The following is a 17,909-nucleotide window of genomic DNA, read 5'->3' as shown; positions in this document are numbered from 1 at the left end:
ACTCCTACATGCCACAGGGGGCTACCACAGTGGTACCCTCAACTCACCTAACAATGTTGTTAATCTATCCCACCACACATTTAGCCTGGCAGAAGAGTCTGTCCTATCTCGGGGACTCTTTCTACCCCACAACCCCCACAAACATGATACAGTTCTGCGGTGATCTGGAAGCCTACTTTCGTTGTCTCTGACTTAAGGAATATTTTCAGCACACCACTGAACAGTGTGCACTGACCCAGAGGAACCCTCCTGCCAACACTACAAGAAGAAGAATTCTGCGTGGACTCCTCCTGACAGTCGAAATGACAGCCTGGACTTCTACAGAGTGCTTCCGCAGATGTGCACAGGCTGAAATCGTGAACAAACCGCATCACTTGCCCCATAACCTCAGCCATACAGAACACAATGCCATCCACAGCCTCAGAAACAACTCTGACATTATAATCAAAGGGGCTGACAAAGGAGGTGCTGTAGCCATAATGAACAGGTCAGATTATGAGCAGGAGGCTGCCAAGCAACTCTCCAACACCACATTCTACACGCCACTATCCTCTGACCCCACTGAGGAGTACCAAAAGAAACTACACCAGCTGCTCAAGAAACACCCTGGTACAGCACCGGAACAAATCTACATGGACACACCCCCAGAGCACCGACCAGGGGTATTCTATCTGCTACCCAAGATCCATAAACCAGGAAACCTGGACGCCCCATCATCTCAGGCATCAGCACTCTTACAGCAGGATTATCTGGCTATTTGGACTCTGCTCAGATCCTACGCTACCAGCACTCCTAGCTATCTTCGAGACACCACCGCCTTTCTGAGGAAACTACAATGCATTGGTGATCTTTCTGAAAACACCATCCTGGCCACCATGGATATAGAAGTCCAATATTCCACGAGGATGGGACTACAAGCTGTCAAGAACAGTATCCCTGATGAAGCCACGGCACACCTGGTGGCTGAGCTTTGTGACTTTGTCCTCACCCACAACCATTTCAGATTTGGGGACAACTTACACCTTCAAGTCAGTGGCACTGCTGTGGGTACCCGCATGGCCCCACAGTATACCAACATTTTTATGGCTGACTTAGAACAACGCTTCCTCAGCTCTCGTCCCCTAGCGCCCCTCCTCTACTTGCGCTACATTGATGACATCTTCATCATATGGACCCACGGGAAGGAGGCCCTTGAATTCCACCTAGATTACAACAGTTTCCACCCCACCATCAACCTCAGCCTGGACCAGTCCACACAAGAGATCCACTTCCTGGACACTACAGTGCAAATAAGTGATAGTCACATAAACACCACCCCATACTGGAAACCTACTGACCGCTATACTTACCTACATGCCTCCAACTTCCATCCAGGACACATCACATGATCCATTGTCTACAGCCAAGCCCTAAGATAGAACCGAATTTGCTCCAATCCCTCAGACCGAGACAAACACCTACAAGATCTTTATCAAGCATTCTTAAAACTACAATACCCACCTGGGGAAGTGAGGAAACAGATTGACAGAGCGAGACGGGTACCCAGAAATCACCTACTACAGGACAGGCCTAACAAGGAAAATAATAGAACGCCACTGGCCATCACGTACAGCCCCAGCTAAAACCTCTCCAGCACATCATCAATGATCTAGGACCTATCCTGGAAAACGATCCCTCACTCTCCCAGACCTTGGGAGGCAGGCCAGTCCTCGCTTACAGACAGTCCCCCAACCTGAAGCAAATACTCACCAGTAACTACACACCACACCACACAGACACTAACCCAGGGACCAATCCCTGTAGCAAACCTCATTGCCTACTCTGTCCCCATATCTACTCTAGTGACACCATCAGAGGACCCAACCACATCAGCCACGCCATCAGGGGCTCCTTCACCTGCACGTCTACTAATGTGATATATGCCAGCAATGTCCCTCTGCCATGTACATTGGCCAAACTGGACAGTCCCTATGTAAAAGAATAAATGGACACAAATCAGACATCAGGAACGGTAACGTACAAAAGCCAGTAGGAGAACACTTCAATCTTCCTGGACATTCTATAACAGATTTAAAAGTAGCCATACTTGAACGAAAAAAACTTCAGAAACAGACTTCAAAGAGAAACAGCAAAATTCATTTGCAAATTTAACACCATTAATTTGGGCTGGAATAGGGACTGGGAGTGGCTGGCTCATTACAAAAGCAGCTTTGCCTCTCCTGGAATTGACGCCTCCTCATCTATTATTGGGAGTGGACTACATCCACCCTGATCAAATTGGTTCTGTCAGCACTGGTTTTCCACTTGTTAGGTAACTCCCTTCTCTTCACATGTCAGTATATAATGTCTGCATCTGTAATTTTCACTCCATGCACCTGAAGAAGTGGGGTTTTTACCCACGAAAGCTTATGCTCAAATAAATCTGTTAACCTTTAAGGTGCCACTGGACTCTTCATACAATCTCAAGCAGTCTCCCCGTCCCCTGCGCTGACTGTGCCATTCCCACTGGCCTCCCTCTACCCCAGCTTCCAGACCCTTGAACCAGCAGTTCAGGTCTAATCTCCTAGCCCTTTCTGCTCCTTTCCTGGACTGCTTCCTACTCTTCCAACCCCCTCCCTCCCCCCCCCCCCACATATATCAGGGAGTGTGTCTGCAGGGTTTCTCACTGCAACCCTCTTGCCAGCTCCCTGTCTTGATAGAAGCCCACATCTGTTTCTGCCCAGATGAGCTTCAGTCCCGATTAAGCCTCGTTGCATCCTAGCTCCCCTCCAGGTGCAGCCTACAGCTAATTGGCCTCTCTTGCCTCTATTAATCCCTCCAGGGCTAGTGTGGGGTGAACATCTCATCGCAGAGGACAATAGTATTTGTAAACACTATATCAATAAAATGGTTCAAGTCATCAACTAAGGGATAGAATATAAATCTACAGCTAGTGAAGTGTACAAACTAAGGTTAAAATTACTAATGGCTACAATTCACTATGCCAGTGCCTTTCACCCAATTCCCCAGTGATCTGACCCATTTCTCAACAAAGGTTGAGCAACTGAGTGAGGTCTCCTGTTACTGAGACTGAATTACTTTGGCAAAATACTAAGGAGTAGTGTGGTCAGTCAATATTGTATTGGGTTTAGCTCTCTTCATCCAGAGACCTTAAATAGCCTAAAGAATTAGAGCAGCAGTACTCACTGCAGCAGAAAAAGTACTCTGCTCCTGTATCTTTGACTTTGAAAAACTGTTTTTGTACATTCACTTACTCATCATTAAATTGTCGTTCTCAGTAGTTAAAGTGAATTAACGAGCTCTGTCTCAGGTATAGACAGAGGTATAGGTATCCTCACATTCCACGGACCCAGACAGATCTGGTTCATGGAATGACTAACCATGTCTGCCCACCCACCAATCAGGATCTGTCCATTTCTGGATCTCCTAACCCAGGACTGGGGAAAAATCAAACATCCCAGCCTGGGCTCACTCCACCTCAGGGCCTGGTGTTTGGATGGGCATCAGAACCAGAACACTCATGTTCTACCCCCATTCAGGAAACCTTAACCAAATTATAAAGGATTCCACTAGAATCTGCTACCCAGCCAAATAGAGATGCTTTTTGGTCTGAGCACGACTCCATCAACATTTTCCAGATTCTCCAGGCATTCTGGTTGTTCAAAACTATCTCCTGTCCCTGAAGGCTTCAGGTCTTGCTCTTATTACTGCTAGGTGTACCCATAGCAAACTTAGTGCCTTCCTTCCTCCGGTGGAAGAACGTTCCATCTTTATCCACCTAATTACTGTATGGTTTATGAAAGGCTTGATCACGACCTTCCTGCCAGTCCTTGTACCTATGCCTCAATGGGTCCTTACCCTTGTTCTGTCAACACTCATAGGTCCATCTTTCGAACATATGGTGACATGCGCCATGGCCCAACTGTCCATGAAGGTTGCATTCTTATGGCCATCACTTCATCCAGGAGGGTCAGTGAGCTAGGACCCCTCATGGCGGACCCAATGAATACAGTGTTCCACAAAGAGAAAGTTTTCTCTTCGTTTACACCCCCAATTTCTCCCCAGGATGGTTTGAGTTCCACATCAATCAAATTATACATACCTGTGTTTTTTCCTGAAACCCCATGCTTCCTTCAAAGACAAGAGACTTCGCTCCCCTGACGTCTGGCACCCTAGCATTCTACCTGCAAAGAATCAATCCCATTAGGAAATCTGAGACTTTGTATTGCATTAGCAGAAAGGTCAGGTGGGCAAGCCATATCCTCCCAGAGGATTTCTAAATGGGTTTCAGGATGCATCTTATAGAGCTAGAAAATAGCAAGAATCCCTCCCGCTGCATGAGCACACGCTTTCTCTACGGTATCCCTATCTGACATCCCACTGTAGGACATTTTCAGGGTAGCAACTTGGAGTTCTGTCCACACGTTCGCTACACACTACACTAGCTCATGCATTGACTGTGGATGCAGTGGTAGGAATGGCAGTATTGTAAGCATCTTTTACTGCCATCTTCCTCACACCCTCTTCCAGTCTGAACACAACTTGCCAATCCAATCACCCATGTGTGGAATACACTTAGGGGCCAGCACTCCAAGAAGTGGTGGTTACTTCCTGTAACTGGGGGTTCTTTGAGATGTCATCCCTATCTGTATTCCACTATCTGCCCTCCATCCCCTATATTTCCTATCCTGTTGGATTTGCGGTGATTGAAGGAACTAGAGAGGTGTTGACCCACACTGCCTCTTATAGCCTCAGTCAGGAGCACGAGGGGAGCTATTGGGCATGTGCAGGTCCACGGACACTGCTTTGAAGAATTTCTGGACTTGGGCACATGGCATGCATGCGTACCCAGGTGTGGAATACAGGTAGGGACCAAACAGCTCTAAGAACCTCCAGTTACAGCAAGTAACCTGCACTTTCTTTTAACCAGCATGACCTTTTTCCTTGATTGAGGCTTTTTGGGCTTCTTGAACAATTCCCAATTACCATTCTCATTTTTCTGATTTAAATTGTCCCTCCAGCTGATTGTTTTCAGCTTTGTGGAATTTTTACCGCACCAAGTGTGTGTACTGGTCTGGACTCTGTTCTGTTTGCACATTATAAATGTGATCAAGTCATAATCGTCTGTACCTAAGCTACCATTCATGTTTTAGTGCTGTGATCAGTTCCTCTTTGACTGTCTAGATGAGATCTAATACAGGATTCCCCCATGTTGGCTGGAACACTTTTTGAGTTAGGAAATTGTCATCTCTGATATTTAGGCACTCTAAGGATGTTTTAGTACTGGCAGCGTGAGTCCTCTAGCACCGTGGTCTCCAAACTTTTTGGCTCACGCACACCCAGGATGAAGACGGGAAGACCAGCCGCAGGCGTGCCGCCGCAGGGGAACACCAGCTGTGGACGTGCAGAGCTGCCGCCGAAGGAAAAAAACGGCGGAGTGCCGTATGGCGGCGCTCCTGCTGCCATGCACCCCCTGGGATCATGGATCCCCTGGGGTGTGTGCACCCCAGTTTGGAGACCACTGCTCTAGCATGTCACTCACATTGAAGTCCTTCATGATCACACACCTTATTTTCTCAATCTACTACTCTTACTTAAGCCAACTCCTATCAATTTCAGTGGGAGTCTTGCCTGAGTAACGAATGCAGCGCAGACCAGAAGCAGGTGCATTTTGGGGCGTTAATACATTTCAGGGGTATCACCAGGCGTAGGCCCGAAGACTGAGTGACTAGTCAGCAACAGAGTGTAGCAAGCACCTGGAAATGCACTGTCTGTTGTATTATATTGCTATCACCGATAGAATAGCTTGTTCTTCTATAGCTCACTCCATCTGAGAATCAAAAAGTGCTTGACAAGCATTAAGGGGTTAATCCTTATGACATCCCCATGTGGGAAGCACTTTGTCAGTTTTACAGATGGGGAAACTGAGGCATAGAGAAGTTGTGTTTGCTCAGGATCCCTCAGGGAGTCAGTGGCAGAGCCAGGAATACAACTCGGATCTCCTGATTCCAGTCCAGTTTTAGCTACAGGGAGAATCTCTCAGTGCATTAACAGCATTATCATACAACTTTCAAAATGGATTTGGGGGTTGGGGTGGCTTGTTGCTGCTTGTACTGCATTCAGTTGATGTCCTCAGGGCCCCACAATGCTAGGAACTGTGCAAAGCCATACTAGGGCAGTCCCTGCCCTGAAGAGCTTAGTCTAAGTACACAAGACATACAAAGGGTTGGAGGGGCACTGGAAGCCCAGAGCTGAGAGGACATGCACAAGGTCATAATGTAGGTCAGTGACAGAGCCACGAACGAATCCAGAGTCCCAGGTCAGCACCCTATTCACTAGGTATTGCTGTCCACAAAGAAAGTTCCCTTACCCCAACCAGACCTATAAAAGAGCTATTGGGACAGCTTGAGAAGAGGTTGCTATAACATGACTTGCTTCATAAAGAAGGCACATCCGAACTTGTGCAACCAATGATTGCACTGGCAATTTTCTGGGAGCCCGAAGGGCGGCTGCTAATTGGCATAAATTGAAGCAGATTGCAGTCACCCTCGCCTTTTAATATGGGCTGAGAGCCTAGGGCGACTACAGGTCCCAGCGCGTGGCCACTCAGATCAAGATGGAGCATCGCATGCTGGAACCTGTAGTCTCCCCAGGCCTCTTCTCCCTGCTTGAAGTGGGAGGAGACTGCAATCTGTGTTTGCCCACCCGTGCTACAGAAGCCAGTTTTAGAAATCTGATGTGGCTTTGGCTAACTGTTGCTGTTAATCTTCATTCACAAGATTTAAAAAGAGAAAAACAGATTTGGGCTGTTGGTAGAAACTGAACCTGGGGGGTGAGGGGTGGAAAAATAGTTAAAAGTCAGCTAAAGTCACCTTGGTAACTGCTGCAATACGCTTGCCCAGAACAAGGAGACATCAAACCCAGCTACAAACAGCTTTAAAGAAACAAAAAAAATTTAATCATCTAAAGAATTAATCTGACAACTGCCCACACTTACACCTCCCACAAGTCTTCAATCACTTGGAAATGTGCTTTAATCTCCTCCAACTCCCCTCCAGTTTCATAAAATGCTAGATGTGCAGTCCTCAAACTGGGGCATTTCCGGGATACTGCTTACATTTAAATGTACTGCCTTTCCAAACACTCCAGCCCTGGCTTTTGCCGACTTGTTTTTTCTGGACACAGAGAAACAAGAATTATTTATGTGGGTTGGATGAAGTATTAAATCTGGAATAGACAAAGTTTGCAACAATGTACGTAGTAGTCAGCTTGTTCTGTCATAACAATAAAAATTACACCAGCCTTTGCTCCTGATTTATTTGGTGATGGGGTGGGGAAGTGGAAGGTTATGGGTAAACAACAATCATAAAATTGGAGATATTGGTGCTAGAAACCAAAGTGTTTCTCAACTCTCCTTTAAAATTTGAAACTACAAGTTATGCATGGCAGGGAAAGCTACACCGTGAGCTTCTTATTAATAACGCCCCAGCAATTCCATCAGCCCCTCATCTGGACTGTCACCCTTTCTACGGGCCAGAACAAAGATTTCCATTCCTGCTGTAAGAATGTTAATGTCTCTTGCAGAGTTCTGTGTCCATTGCACGCTCGATAATCTGAAAGTCAGATCTAATTCTTGGCCTTTCTGTAGCGCCTTCTATCTGAGCATCTCAAAGCACTTTACAAACACCACTCGGTTAATTATTGCAATCGAGGGAAGTATGTCCACTTCACAGATGGGAAAACTGAGACACAATTTAAAAAGAAATCCAAGGTTTTGTTTTCACTGCAAAAATGGTGAGGCGTTTTGTTTTTGTTTTTGTACCTTGAGTTGGCTATGTCGAGGTAAAATCCAAGCAGAGGTGAGACATGGGTAGTTTTTATATATCTACTGCCTACATCGAGGTAAAAACTACTTGTTCAGCCACTAGGTTTTTACATGGAGAGAGCTGGGTAGGTCTACGTTAGAAGCATTACATATGGACTTCCTGCTGTAGAGGCCCAGTGTGTCGTAAACAGGCCGTGACTTTCAACTGACCCAGCGACAACAACCAGTGATTGAGAGGTGTCCTCAGTATAGCTGTCTTTTCACCCAGCCCCCACACTGTCTGCACCCATCATGCTGCCTATCCGTGTTCGTATCCATGCATTTTGGGAAAATGTGGGCAACTGCCCCACTACCTCAACAGAGGAGCATGTGCTCTGGGGATGTGTGCACAGAGCAAAAGCAGCAGCCACATGGGGGGGAAAATGCACTCGGGGTGTCTTATTGCGCAAGGAGCGGGATAGGCCAGCTCTGCTACACATTCATAGTTGTGGGTTTACATTTATATAGCAAAAGGCATGTTACAACCTGATTATAGGAATACAGTGATGTAGGCCATGTAGCTACTGTCTTTTATTAACTACATTATGTGTGGACGCACATGTCTAGAACGATCTGTGTCACAAAGTGTTCAGAAAGTTTCAGTGTAGACAGGACCTAAACCTCGATTCAGCTACCCAGCTTTACCCTTTTTAATGTAAACAGATTCCACCCCCAACCACAATCAGAGGAACAACCTGCGTTCAAAGAAACAACAAACACGGCAGTTGTAACCATTGTGGAAAGGCTTTTAGCTGAAGGGATTGCTAATTATTTGATGTTACTTAAATGTTAACTGCCATATTGCTTCACACATTCACCCTTTTTAACAGAGTGGCTGGTTACTGATTAATGTAAAGTCTTAATTATTTAGGGTCTGAGAAAACCTGTTTGAAATACAGCTAAGTGATATATTAGTCAATGTCGTCTTGTGAGCACATAATGCACAAGCAGCATTCGCATTTAAAAACAAGAGTTTTTAATATGACCTACAAAGCCCAGCTTCACAGTGTTATCATTATTATATTGGCACCTGTGGGGGCTAATCAGGAATCGGAGGCCCATTGTGCTAGGCATTGTACAGACTAGTGAATTAAAAACAAAACAAAAAACCTCCCCAACCCTAGAGAGCTTGCACGCTTTAGGTTTGTGATAAACTCTATGGAGCTCTATTGTGTAAATGCTTACCTATTCTAAACTTAAATTCCCGGACAGAAGCCACTCAAAGCATTAACCCGTCTGGGTAGAAAAAGGCCGATACCCAGTCTGCCATCTTCACTAATAAAATTGCTGAATAACTCTGGATATGCCCATATGTACACCAATTCTGTAATTGCACATGAGTTAATAAACTTAAGGTCTAAAATCTCTTATGTTTCTGGTGGCCGACATTCTGTTGGGGGGCTTGGTAATGAATAATTGGAAACTCTGGATCGGGGTGGGCAAACTTTTTGGACTGAGGGCCACATCGGGGTTGCAAAACTGTATGGAGAGCTGGGTATGGAAGGCTGTGCCTCCCCAAACAGCCTGGCCCGAGCCCCCTATCTGCCCCCTCCCACTGCCTGCCCCCTGACTGGCCCTTCCTGGGATCCTACCCCCTATTCAACCCCTCCTGCTCCCTGTCCCCGACCACCGCATTTGGGGACCCCCCCATCCAACCCCCACCCCAAGCGCTCCAGCCCCTATCCATACCCCCGCCCCCTGACAGGTCCCCTGGGACTCCCATGCCTATCCAACCCCTCCCTCCCCCCCCGTCCCCTGACTGCCCCCTGGGACTCCCACACCTATCAAACTGCCACCTGCTCCTCGTCCCCTTACTGCCTCTCTGCCCCATCCAACCGCTCCCTGTCCCCTGACTGCCCCCCAGGGACCCCCTGCCCCTTATCCAACCGCCCCGCTCCCTGCCCCCTTACCATGCCACTCAGAGCAGCAGGACTGGGGCGGGTGCAAGCTGAGCTGCCTATCTGGCGGCATAACTCGGGGGGGTGGGGGAATAGCAGGGGAGGGGAGCTCAAGGGCCGGGAAGGTGTGGCCCGCAGGCCGTAGTTTGCCCACCTCTGCTCTAGATGACAGGCTAAGGCTTTGTCTACACTGCACAGTTGTGTCGCTAGAAGTTGGGCAGTGTAAATGCTGTTTGTCGGCACTTTTGCGGACAAAATACTTTGACCTCCTCAGAGCAGGGTGTGCGTTGTGGCACAACAAGCTGTTTACACTGCCACTTGCCTCGGCAAAACCTTTGTCTTGGGGGGGGAAGGGAAGGAGGGGCTTTTTTAAGCACCTGTGAACGACAAAATTTGTCGGTCAATTGGCAATGTAGACAAAGCCTAACTTTCCCACAGGGTAATGTGTATATAAGATCTGATAAGGAAGTTCAGGTAAACCTTAGGTTAAGGTCAATTGATCATTAATCAACCATACACTTCTTGGGTAATCAAACTGTAAAATGTTTTCTTCAGTGTCTGGCCCATTCCACTGTTTTAAGGCCCCACCTACATGGAGCTGTAAAAAATGAACCAGTTTAAACTCTCAGGTTTAGATGCCAGCTAGACTACAAAGGGATGTGTCTTCGCTGCAGAGTTAATCTGATGACTGGCATTCAGGTGATCAGCACCTGGGTTAGCCTAGCCCGGATAGGAGTAGTCACAGTGCAAAGCCCACTTACTGTGTCCTCTCCAGTGCTGCACTCGCCCATGTGTGTCACTAGGGCTGCAGGGGACACATACCATGGTCTTTTGTGCTGCTCTGCTTCTTTCCCAATAAACTGGGAGAACATGTCTGCCCTTCTGGCACAAGAGGGCGGTGGGCAGGTTGGAATTTTGGAAAGGCATTGGAAGACTGTTAGCACTCAAGTTGTTTAGCCTGTTTCCTCACTGCATAGTGGGAGTAGGTTACCAGCCCTCCTGAAAGCCTCCCTTAGGTTTTAGCCTATAGCCCTAGATGAGCCAGCTAGCCCAGGTTTAAAGTATCATCAAACTCAGGTGAGAGGAGTAAGAGCCCGAGTTAACTCTACAGTGAAGACAGACCCAAGTCAACATCCTTGGTGGACAAGCTGTTACATCATGATTCTCACATTCTGCATCTGAGACATGGCTCCATCTTACAGCATAGAAAGGGTCAAGCCATATTTTAATTATGTTCCTGAACTGCACTGTGACATGGTAACATTTTGTTTGGTCTGCCCTGCAGGATCGAATTGCAAGCATGTTTTAACTGTGAGGGGACAAGTGCTTGGGAGTGTTGTCGGCCAGTCTCCTTCCTCTCTCCTCTCCTCTCTTCTCCCCAACCAAACCCAATGATTTTGTAGTGTAGATGAGACCCTAGCAATGTGTTGCCTCTGTTAAACCAAGATTGACAGATAAGAGAAATGTAAACCCTGTCTCTTCTGACATCATGTAAGTTGATAGCACTCTATATGTCCTTCCCTTTCCAGCCAGTTGGCTTCTTCGCTGTCTCCACCCCTTTCTGTCCTTGATCCCAGTCCTTCTGATCAATCAGTGCTTTTTGTTTGATGTGTTTTTGGGAGAGGGGTTTTCTTATTGCATGTAAGATCGTTGGGTCAGGCACCATCTTTTCCTGTGTTCTCTACAAACACAAAAGGAATTATAATGCTACTCTTTGAACATATAAAGTATTTTAGTTCATGATCCGGTATTTTGAGATATCTAGCTGATTATATCGAAGATTCTGTCTTGTGAAGTTCATAATTGCAGAATGTACCCTCTAAGTTAAACAACATTACCATGTGTAATGTACTGCCCTTGTAAAATATAATATAAAGACTGCATTGTTTTAAAGCAGCTCTGCTTCAAAGGGAAAACGGTCTACAAATAGTCTGTGAATTGTGTGTGGCTTTTGTACTTTGAATATTGTACTTAATGCTAGCAGAAGTTAGAGTGTTTAAGAACTGGTTATGCAACATCTAAAGCCTTTGGTTGGTCTGATGACGGAAAAGGGTGGGGTTGATTCAGATTATGTCTCTTTACTATAGCTCTCTAACGCTAAGCTTCTATAGCAGTGAGTCAGGACAGCACAGAGCTTTCCGGACAGCCCCGTTTCTTAAAGAATAAGATCCTAGCATGCAATGCTTCATCTTGATCCAGTGACCTTAAAAGTTCTGGAAATAAAGTTTAATAAAGAATGGGAGTAAAATTATACCGTGAAGCCAGAAGCATGACGAAATGTTCTGTAAGGTACAATGCTGCATGGGCAGAGGCAAGGCCTGTGGGACCTAACAGGTCACCCACACCCCATTTGTTCTATGAGGCCTTGCCTCTGCCCATGCAGCATTGTACCTTACAGAACATTTTGTCATGCTTCTGGCTTCACGGTATAATTTTACTCCCATTCTTTATTAAACTTTATTTCCAGAACTTTTAAGGTCACTGGATCAAGATGAAGCATTGCATGCTAGGATCTGTAGTCTGTGGGCCACAGTTGTAAAATGGAGACACGGGTGGCTTGCAAATTAGCTATGTCCTTCTGGCAGGCTGTTGTGTCCTTGCGTTAGACAGCTTTCATGGAACTGCTCTAAATAATCATTGAATTTTTCTGCTGTCTTTTCACAAGGCTGACAATCGTTGGAATGTGAGTCTCAGGTTCTAAATAGGTACACTCTGTTTTTTCTCTTAGAAGCCGTAAGGATAGTTTAGAGAGTGAGAGCTCAGCAGCTATCATTCCTCATGAGCTAATCCGCACAAGGCAGCTTGAGAGCGTGCACCTGAAATTCAACCAGGAGTCTGGCGCACTGATTCCACTTTGTCTAAGGTGAGAGGAGCTGGTTTCTTTGAGCTCTGCTTTAATGGCTACAATTCTACCTTATGGCCTTGTTTCTTCATACAGATGATCCTGTACAAATTTAAAAAGACCATAGCTGAGACACTTTGCCAAAAACATAAGAAACAGATGACACCATCCACAGACCTGAGGAAGAGCTCTGTGTAGTTCAAAAGCTTGTCTCTTTCACCAACAGAAGTTGGTCCAATGAAAGTATTACTTCATCCACCTTGTCTTTCTACTGTGCACATAAGTTCATCATGCTGAAATTGTTTTACTCTTTTTGTTTCCCATGTTTTATGTTGGGGGGTTGATCGGCAGAGTTTTTTTGATCAGACTGATGCTGCTAAAGTATCTTATCAAACCAAGGGATGGCTCCTACAGTCCTGTCACAGAAGTCCCTTAAGACATCAACTTTAACTTGTGCAGTTCTATGCAAACATTTGATATCAGTTATGCACACAGTTTTGTATATGCAAATTCTGTCACTTGTACTCCTAAGTGCACATGTTGCACTGCACATATACTGTAAAGGTTGTATCTTGAGAAGTTGCACATAAGAAGGGGATCAGGGCTTTGTCAGTTAATGACCTGTCTAAATCTCCAGAAAATTCAGCTAGTGATTTTTTTGTTTAAATGCTTTTGTCAGAAATTGTAAGAAAGTTCTGGTCTTTGAGTTTTAAAGTAAACTGAAGGCCACTAATTCTTACTGAGTTTACAATTATAATTTTTGTTGACTACTTTAAAATTAAAAATGCAATAAAGGATGCAGTAACTTGCCTCTAAACTTTTTTCTCTCAGATGTACTGGTCAGGCTGAGATCACTAGATATTTATGATTTGAATTGTGCAGCATCATAAATTAAGGGCTTGTCTACATGGGTACATCCAGGAAGGTTAATCCAAATGACAAAAAGTGTGAATTTGCAGAGGATTAGTTAAACCGCATTAAACACCTGTGTGAACACCCTCATTCAGAATTAAGGCCACTTTAATTCTAATTAATAGCATTCACATAGGGATTTAATAGGATTTAACTAATCCACTTCAAATTCACACCTTTAGTTAATTCAGATTATTTTTCCTGGATGTCCAGGAAAGATAGACATGGGGCTAATGCACAAGGCTGGGAATAGGATATGAATTCTATCCATAGTTGTTTACACCAGCTCACATGGGAAGTCACTTAACTTCTCTGTGCCTTAATTAGCTCCAGCTGTAAAATGGGGATAACATATTCACATCTCACTGAGGCTGTGAACTTCAATGCCTTTGATAAAAAGAAAAGGAGTACTTGTGGCACCTTAGAGACTAACCAATTTATTTGAGCATGAGCTTTCGTGAGCTACAGCTCACTTCATCAGATGCATGCCGTGGAAACGGCAGAAGACATTATATACATGTATATACTGTATATAATGTCTTCTGCAGTTTCCACGGCATGCATCCGATGAAGTGAACTGTAGCTCACGAAAGCTCATGCTCAAATAAATTGGTTAGTCTCTAAGGTGCCACAAGTACTCCTTTTCTTTTTGCGAATACAGACTAACACGGCTGTTACTCTGAAAAATGCCTTTGGTGCGACTTGAGATTCCTACATGGAAAGCACCATCACAATAAAGTATTATTTATTATAGATGAACAAACATGTTTCTCTTCTCCTAAATGTTTTATTTAAAAAGAGTCCACTGGCACAGACTAAATTTAATAAATTACTAGGTAATAGATTAATATATAACATGAGCTATTAATTTGTAGAAGTTAGGGCCAGCTCATTATCCTAGTGGGACTGCTTTGCGCCACCACAGAAGAGATGTGAATTCTGTACTCAGTCCTGCTGGTGTTCTCTGAGCTGATGGAGTTGGGAGTTCTGTGCCTTATGCATCAGTGGGGGTGACTGGTGCAAATGGGATACTAGTAAAGTCCCATTCAGTCTTCCTTGGCTAGAAGCATTGTAATGCAGAAGTGGAGCCTTGGGACTGAGGGTGTGAGGGCACATGTGCTCTTCCAGAGTTCCAGAAGAGACTTGTGACCCGCACTTAAGGGACAAGGCTGTGAAAGTCATTCGTACATTTACTGAGAATTTGTGGTTACTGGGGTGTGATGTATTCCTCAGAGTGATCACAGATACTCCAGTGTATATCTTGTGGTGGGTCTGTACTGACCTGCTTATGACCTCTCCATTTATGTATGTGTATTCTATTCTCTAGGGGCAGGCTGTTACACGGACGGCACTTTACATATAAAAGTATTACAGGGGATACAGCAATCACGTTTGTATCGACAGGAGTAGAAGGAGCCTTTGCTACAGAGGAGCATCCTTATGCAGCACATGGGCCTTGGTTACAAGTAAGAGCCTCTTCTCCTCCTCCTTCTTCCTCTTTTTACCTCCTTCCTTTTCAGTTCCTTCAAAAACAATCCCTGTGTGCAGGTTTCTCTGGCCTACAAATCTTACAACAAAGTTATGCAAACTGCTGCAGCTTCTCTGACGATAAACACCTGATTATTATATGATACTCTCAGTAGCTCCAGAAATGATTAAAAATGTAGAACTATTCCTAGTTAGGTGAATGGAATTTGAAATCTAAAACATTGGTTGGTAATTTCTAATATCTTAAATGCATACAGCAATTTTCATCTCTGAGCCCCAGATCACTTTACAAATTCTACATATTTTGGTTCCTTCCTCCTGCCACTACAGTGCAAATACCTTAGGGGTAAAAGATAATAGGGGAATTCAGGGAGGCAGAATGGAGTTACCTAAACTAGTAGTTAGCCAGGGCCATCAGGGTTAACAGTTTAATATTTTGGAAAAGTTATGGGCTCTTTAACGACTATAAGGTGGATAGAAAGTTGGCTAGATTGTCAGGCTCAGCGGGTAGTGATCAATGGCTCCATGTCTAGCTGGCAGCCGGTATCAAGTGGAGTGCCCCAAGGGTTGGTTCTCGGGCTGGTTTTGTTCAATATCTTCATAAATGATCTGGAGGATCGTGTGGATTGCACCCTTAGCAAGTTTGCAGATGACACTAAACTGGGAGGAGAGGTAGATACGCTAGAGGGTAGGGATAGGATACAGAGGGCCCTAGACAAATTAGAGGATTGGGCCAAAAGAAATCTGATGAGGTTCAACAAGGACAAGTGCAGAGTCCTGCACTTAGGACGGAAGAATCCCAAGCACCACTACAGACTAGGGACCGAATGGTTCGGCAGCAGTTCGGCAGAAGAGGACCTAGGGGTTACAGTGGACGAGAAGCTGGATATGAGTCAACAATGTGCCCTTGTTGCCAAGAAGGCCAATGGCATTTTGGGCTGTATAAGTAGGGGCATTGCCAGCAGATGGAGGGATGTGATCGTTCCCCTCTATTTGACATTGGTGAGGCCTCATCTGGAGTACTGTGTCCCGTTTTGGGCCCCACACTACAAGAAGGATGTGGAAAAATTGGAAAGAGTCCAGCGGAGGGCAACAAAAATGATTAGGGGACTGGAACACATGACTTATGGGGAGTGGCTGAGGGAACTGGGATTGTTTAGACTGCGGAAGAGAAGAACGAGGGGGGATTTGATAGCTGCTTTCAACTACCTGAAAGGGGGTTCCAAAGAGGATGGGTCTAGACTGTTCTCAGTGGTAGCAGATGACAGAACAAGGAGTAATGGTCTCAAGTTGCAGTGGGGGAGGTTTAAGTTTGATATTAGGAAAATCTTTTTCACTAGGAGGGTGGTGAAGCACTGGAATGGATTACCTGGGGAGGTGGTGGAATCTCCTTCCTTAGAAGTTTTTAAGGTCAGGCTTGACAAAGCCCTGGCTGGGATGATTCAGTTGGGGATTGGTCCTGCATTGAGCAGGGGGTTGGACTTGATGACCTCCTGAGGTCCCTTCCAACCCTGATATTCTATGATTCTATGATCAGACGTGTTTAGGAACTCTGTCTTACATTGTCCCCAAAATAGGGCACTAACTACAGCACATCATCCTATAGCACCATCACCACCTCAAATCCCCACACAACTTCCTGCACCAGCACCCTGGATTTCCCTTGGAGTTTCCCCATCCACATATTAACAAGGGTCAACCCTGGTTATCTTAAGACCACCATTGGTGGGATGTCATAGCCATTTCCTAGTCTTGTTTATGGCCAAGCAAAAATAAAATAGCTTTGGGAGGAAAGCTCCATTTCTAAAGAATTAGACGCCTGGTGCGCTCACTCTCTCTGTTTATTGTACACTGTCCCTCAAGGTGCACTTCTGGTTGAACACTATTTAGGATCCTACTGTTCCAGTATCAAAATTAGGCTGGCTATGGCTAGTATTCGAGGCATCGCAGTGTATATGTTCACAAATCTGCAGAAAACCATACATGCAAATCTGTAACTCCTAAAGGAGCTGATTGGGTAGGGCAGCAGTCTTACAATGATTAACAGGGAATGTTCGGTTTGGGTCATTCACTGTTCGGTGCTTGTGCTCACCAACACATGACACAAGATCTTGTGACTGTGTTAACTCCAAACATAACAGTATTTGTTTGAGTTTACACCACGTCCTGAAATGTATTCATGTGTAGAATGTACGAATGACTTTCAGCCTCTAAAGGGTGGAGAACGGCAATAATTATGCCATCATTCAAGCATATAACTAATGTTAACCCTTATGGAACGAGCTAATTCCCAAAGGTCTGTTACTGGATCTGAAGATTTACTGGGGTCACATGGGGTTGCTGGGAAGGAAGGAAGGTTTCTGGTTGGTGGGAGGTAGGGTGGGGCTCCTTGCAGGAGCAAGTCCCCACCTTGCTTCCTACAGTGGGGAACTTCTTTGATCTTCACTTGTGCTTTGACCTGCTCCCCTTGCTGCTGGCCACTGCCCTGTCCCTTAGGTTAGTGCCAGCAGAGGTAAGGAGGTCAGACTGCAGATAGGCAGGGCCTAGCGGGGAACACTGACAGGCGTGCCAACATTGTGTAGAGCTGGTGGGGAGCCTGAGACACTTGACTTAATGTAAGGAAGAGGAGATCACTTTTTGAATGAGCAGCAGCTGAGGGATTGGGAGTGAAGATGTGAGGTCCTAAAGACAAGTCCATTGGCTTCAGCCTGAGGGGCGAGAGAAGTTGTTGTACACAAGAGACATAGTGGCAATTCTCAGGTCTGGTTTCTCCTCTTAGCTTTTGGAGTCGCAGGGCCTGAGAGCACTGGTGCTATCAAAGTAAAGCCTGGAGAGGAATCCTCGCATCACTCTGCCAAGACCTCAGCCACACAAAGGCACTGATGGGCTCCAGAGGGAGTCGGTC

At 45.5% G+C, this 17,909-nt stretch overlaps 1 protein-coding gene across 2 annotated transcripts in view; it reads left to right on the top strand.

Moving 5' to 3' along the window:
* SUFU (SUFU negative regulator of hedgehog signaling) overlaps positions 1-17,909 on the top strand; it is a 120,241-nt gene that overhangs the window by 81,866 nt on the left and 20,466 nt on the right. For both annotated transcript variants that reach the window (XM_077823272.1, XM_077823271.1), the window contains exons 9-10: positions 12,491-12,625; positions 14,844-14,982. In XM_077823272.1, the coding sequence (XP_077679398.1) occupies positions 12,491-12,625; positions 14,844-14,982 (274 nt within the window). The remainder of the gene's footprint in view (positions 1-12,490; positions 12,626-14,843; positions 14,983-17,909) is intronic.

The sequence above is a fragment of the Eretmochelys imbricata genome, chromosome 7 (assembly GCF_965152235.1).
Source record: "Eretmochelys imbricata isolate rEreImb1 chromosome 7, rEreImb1.hap1, whole genome shotgun sequence".
Taxonomy (NCBI): Eukaryota; Metazoa; Chordata; order Testudines; family Cheloniidae; genus Eretmochelys; species Eretmochelys imbricata.
Note: the sequence above shows the minus strand (reverse complement) of the source record. Positions and strands in the feature narration are given on the sequence as shown.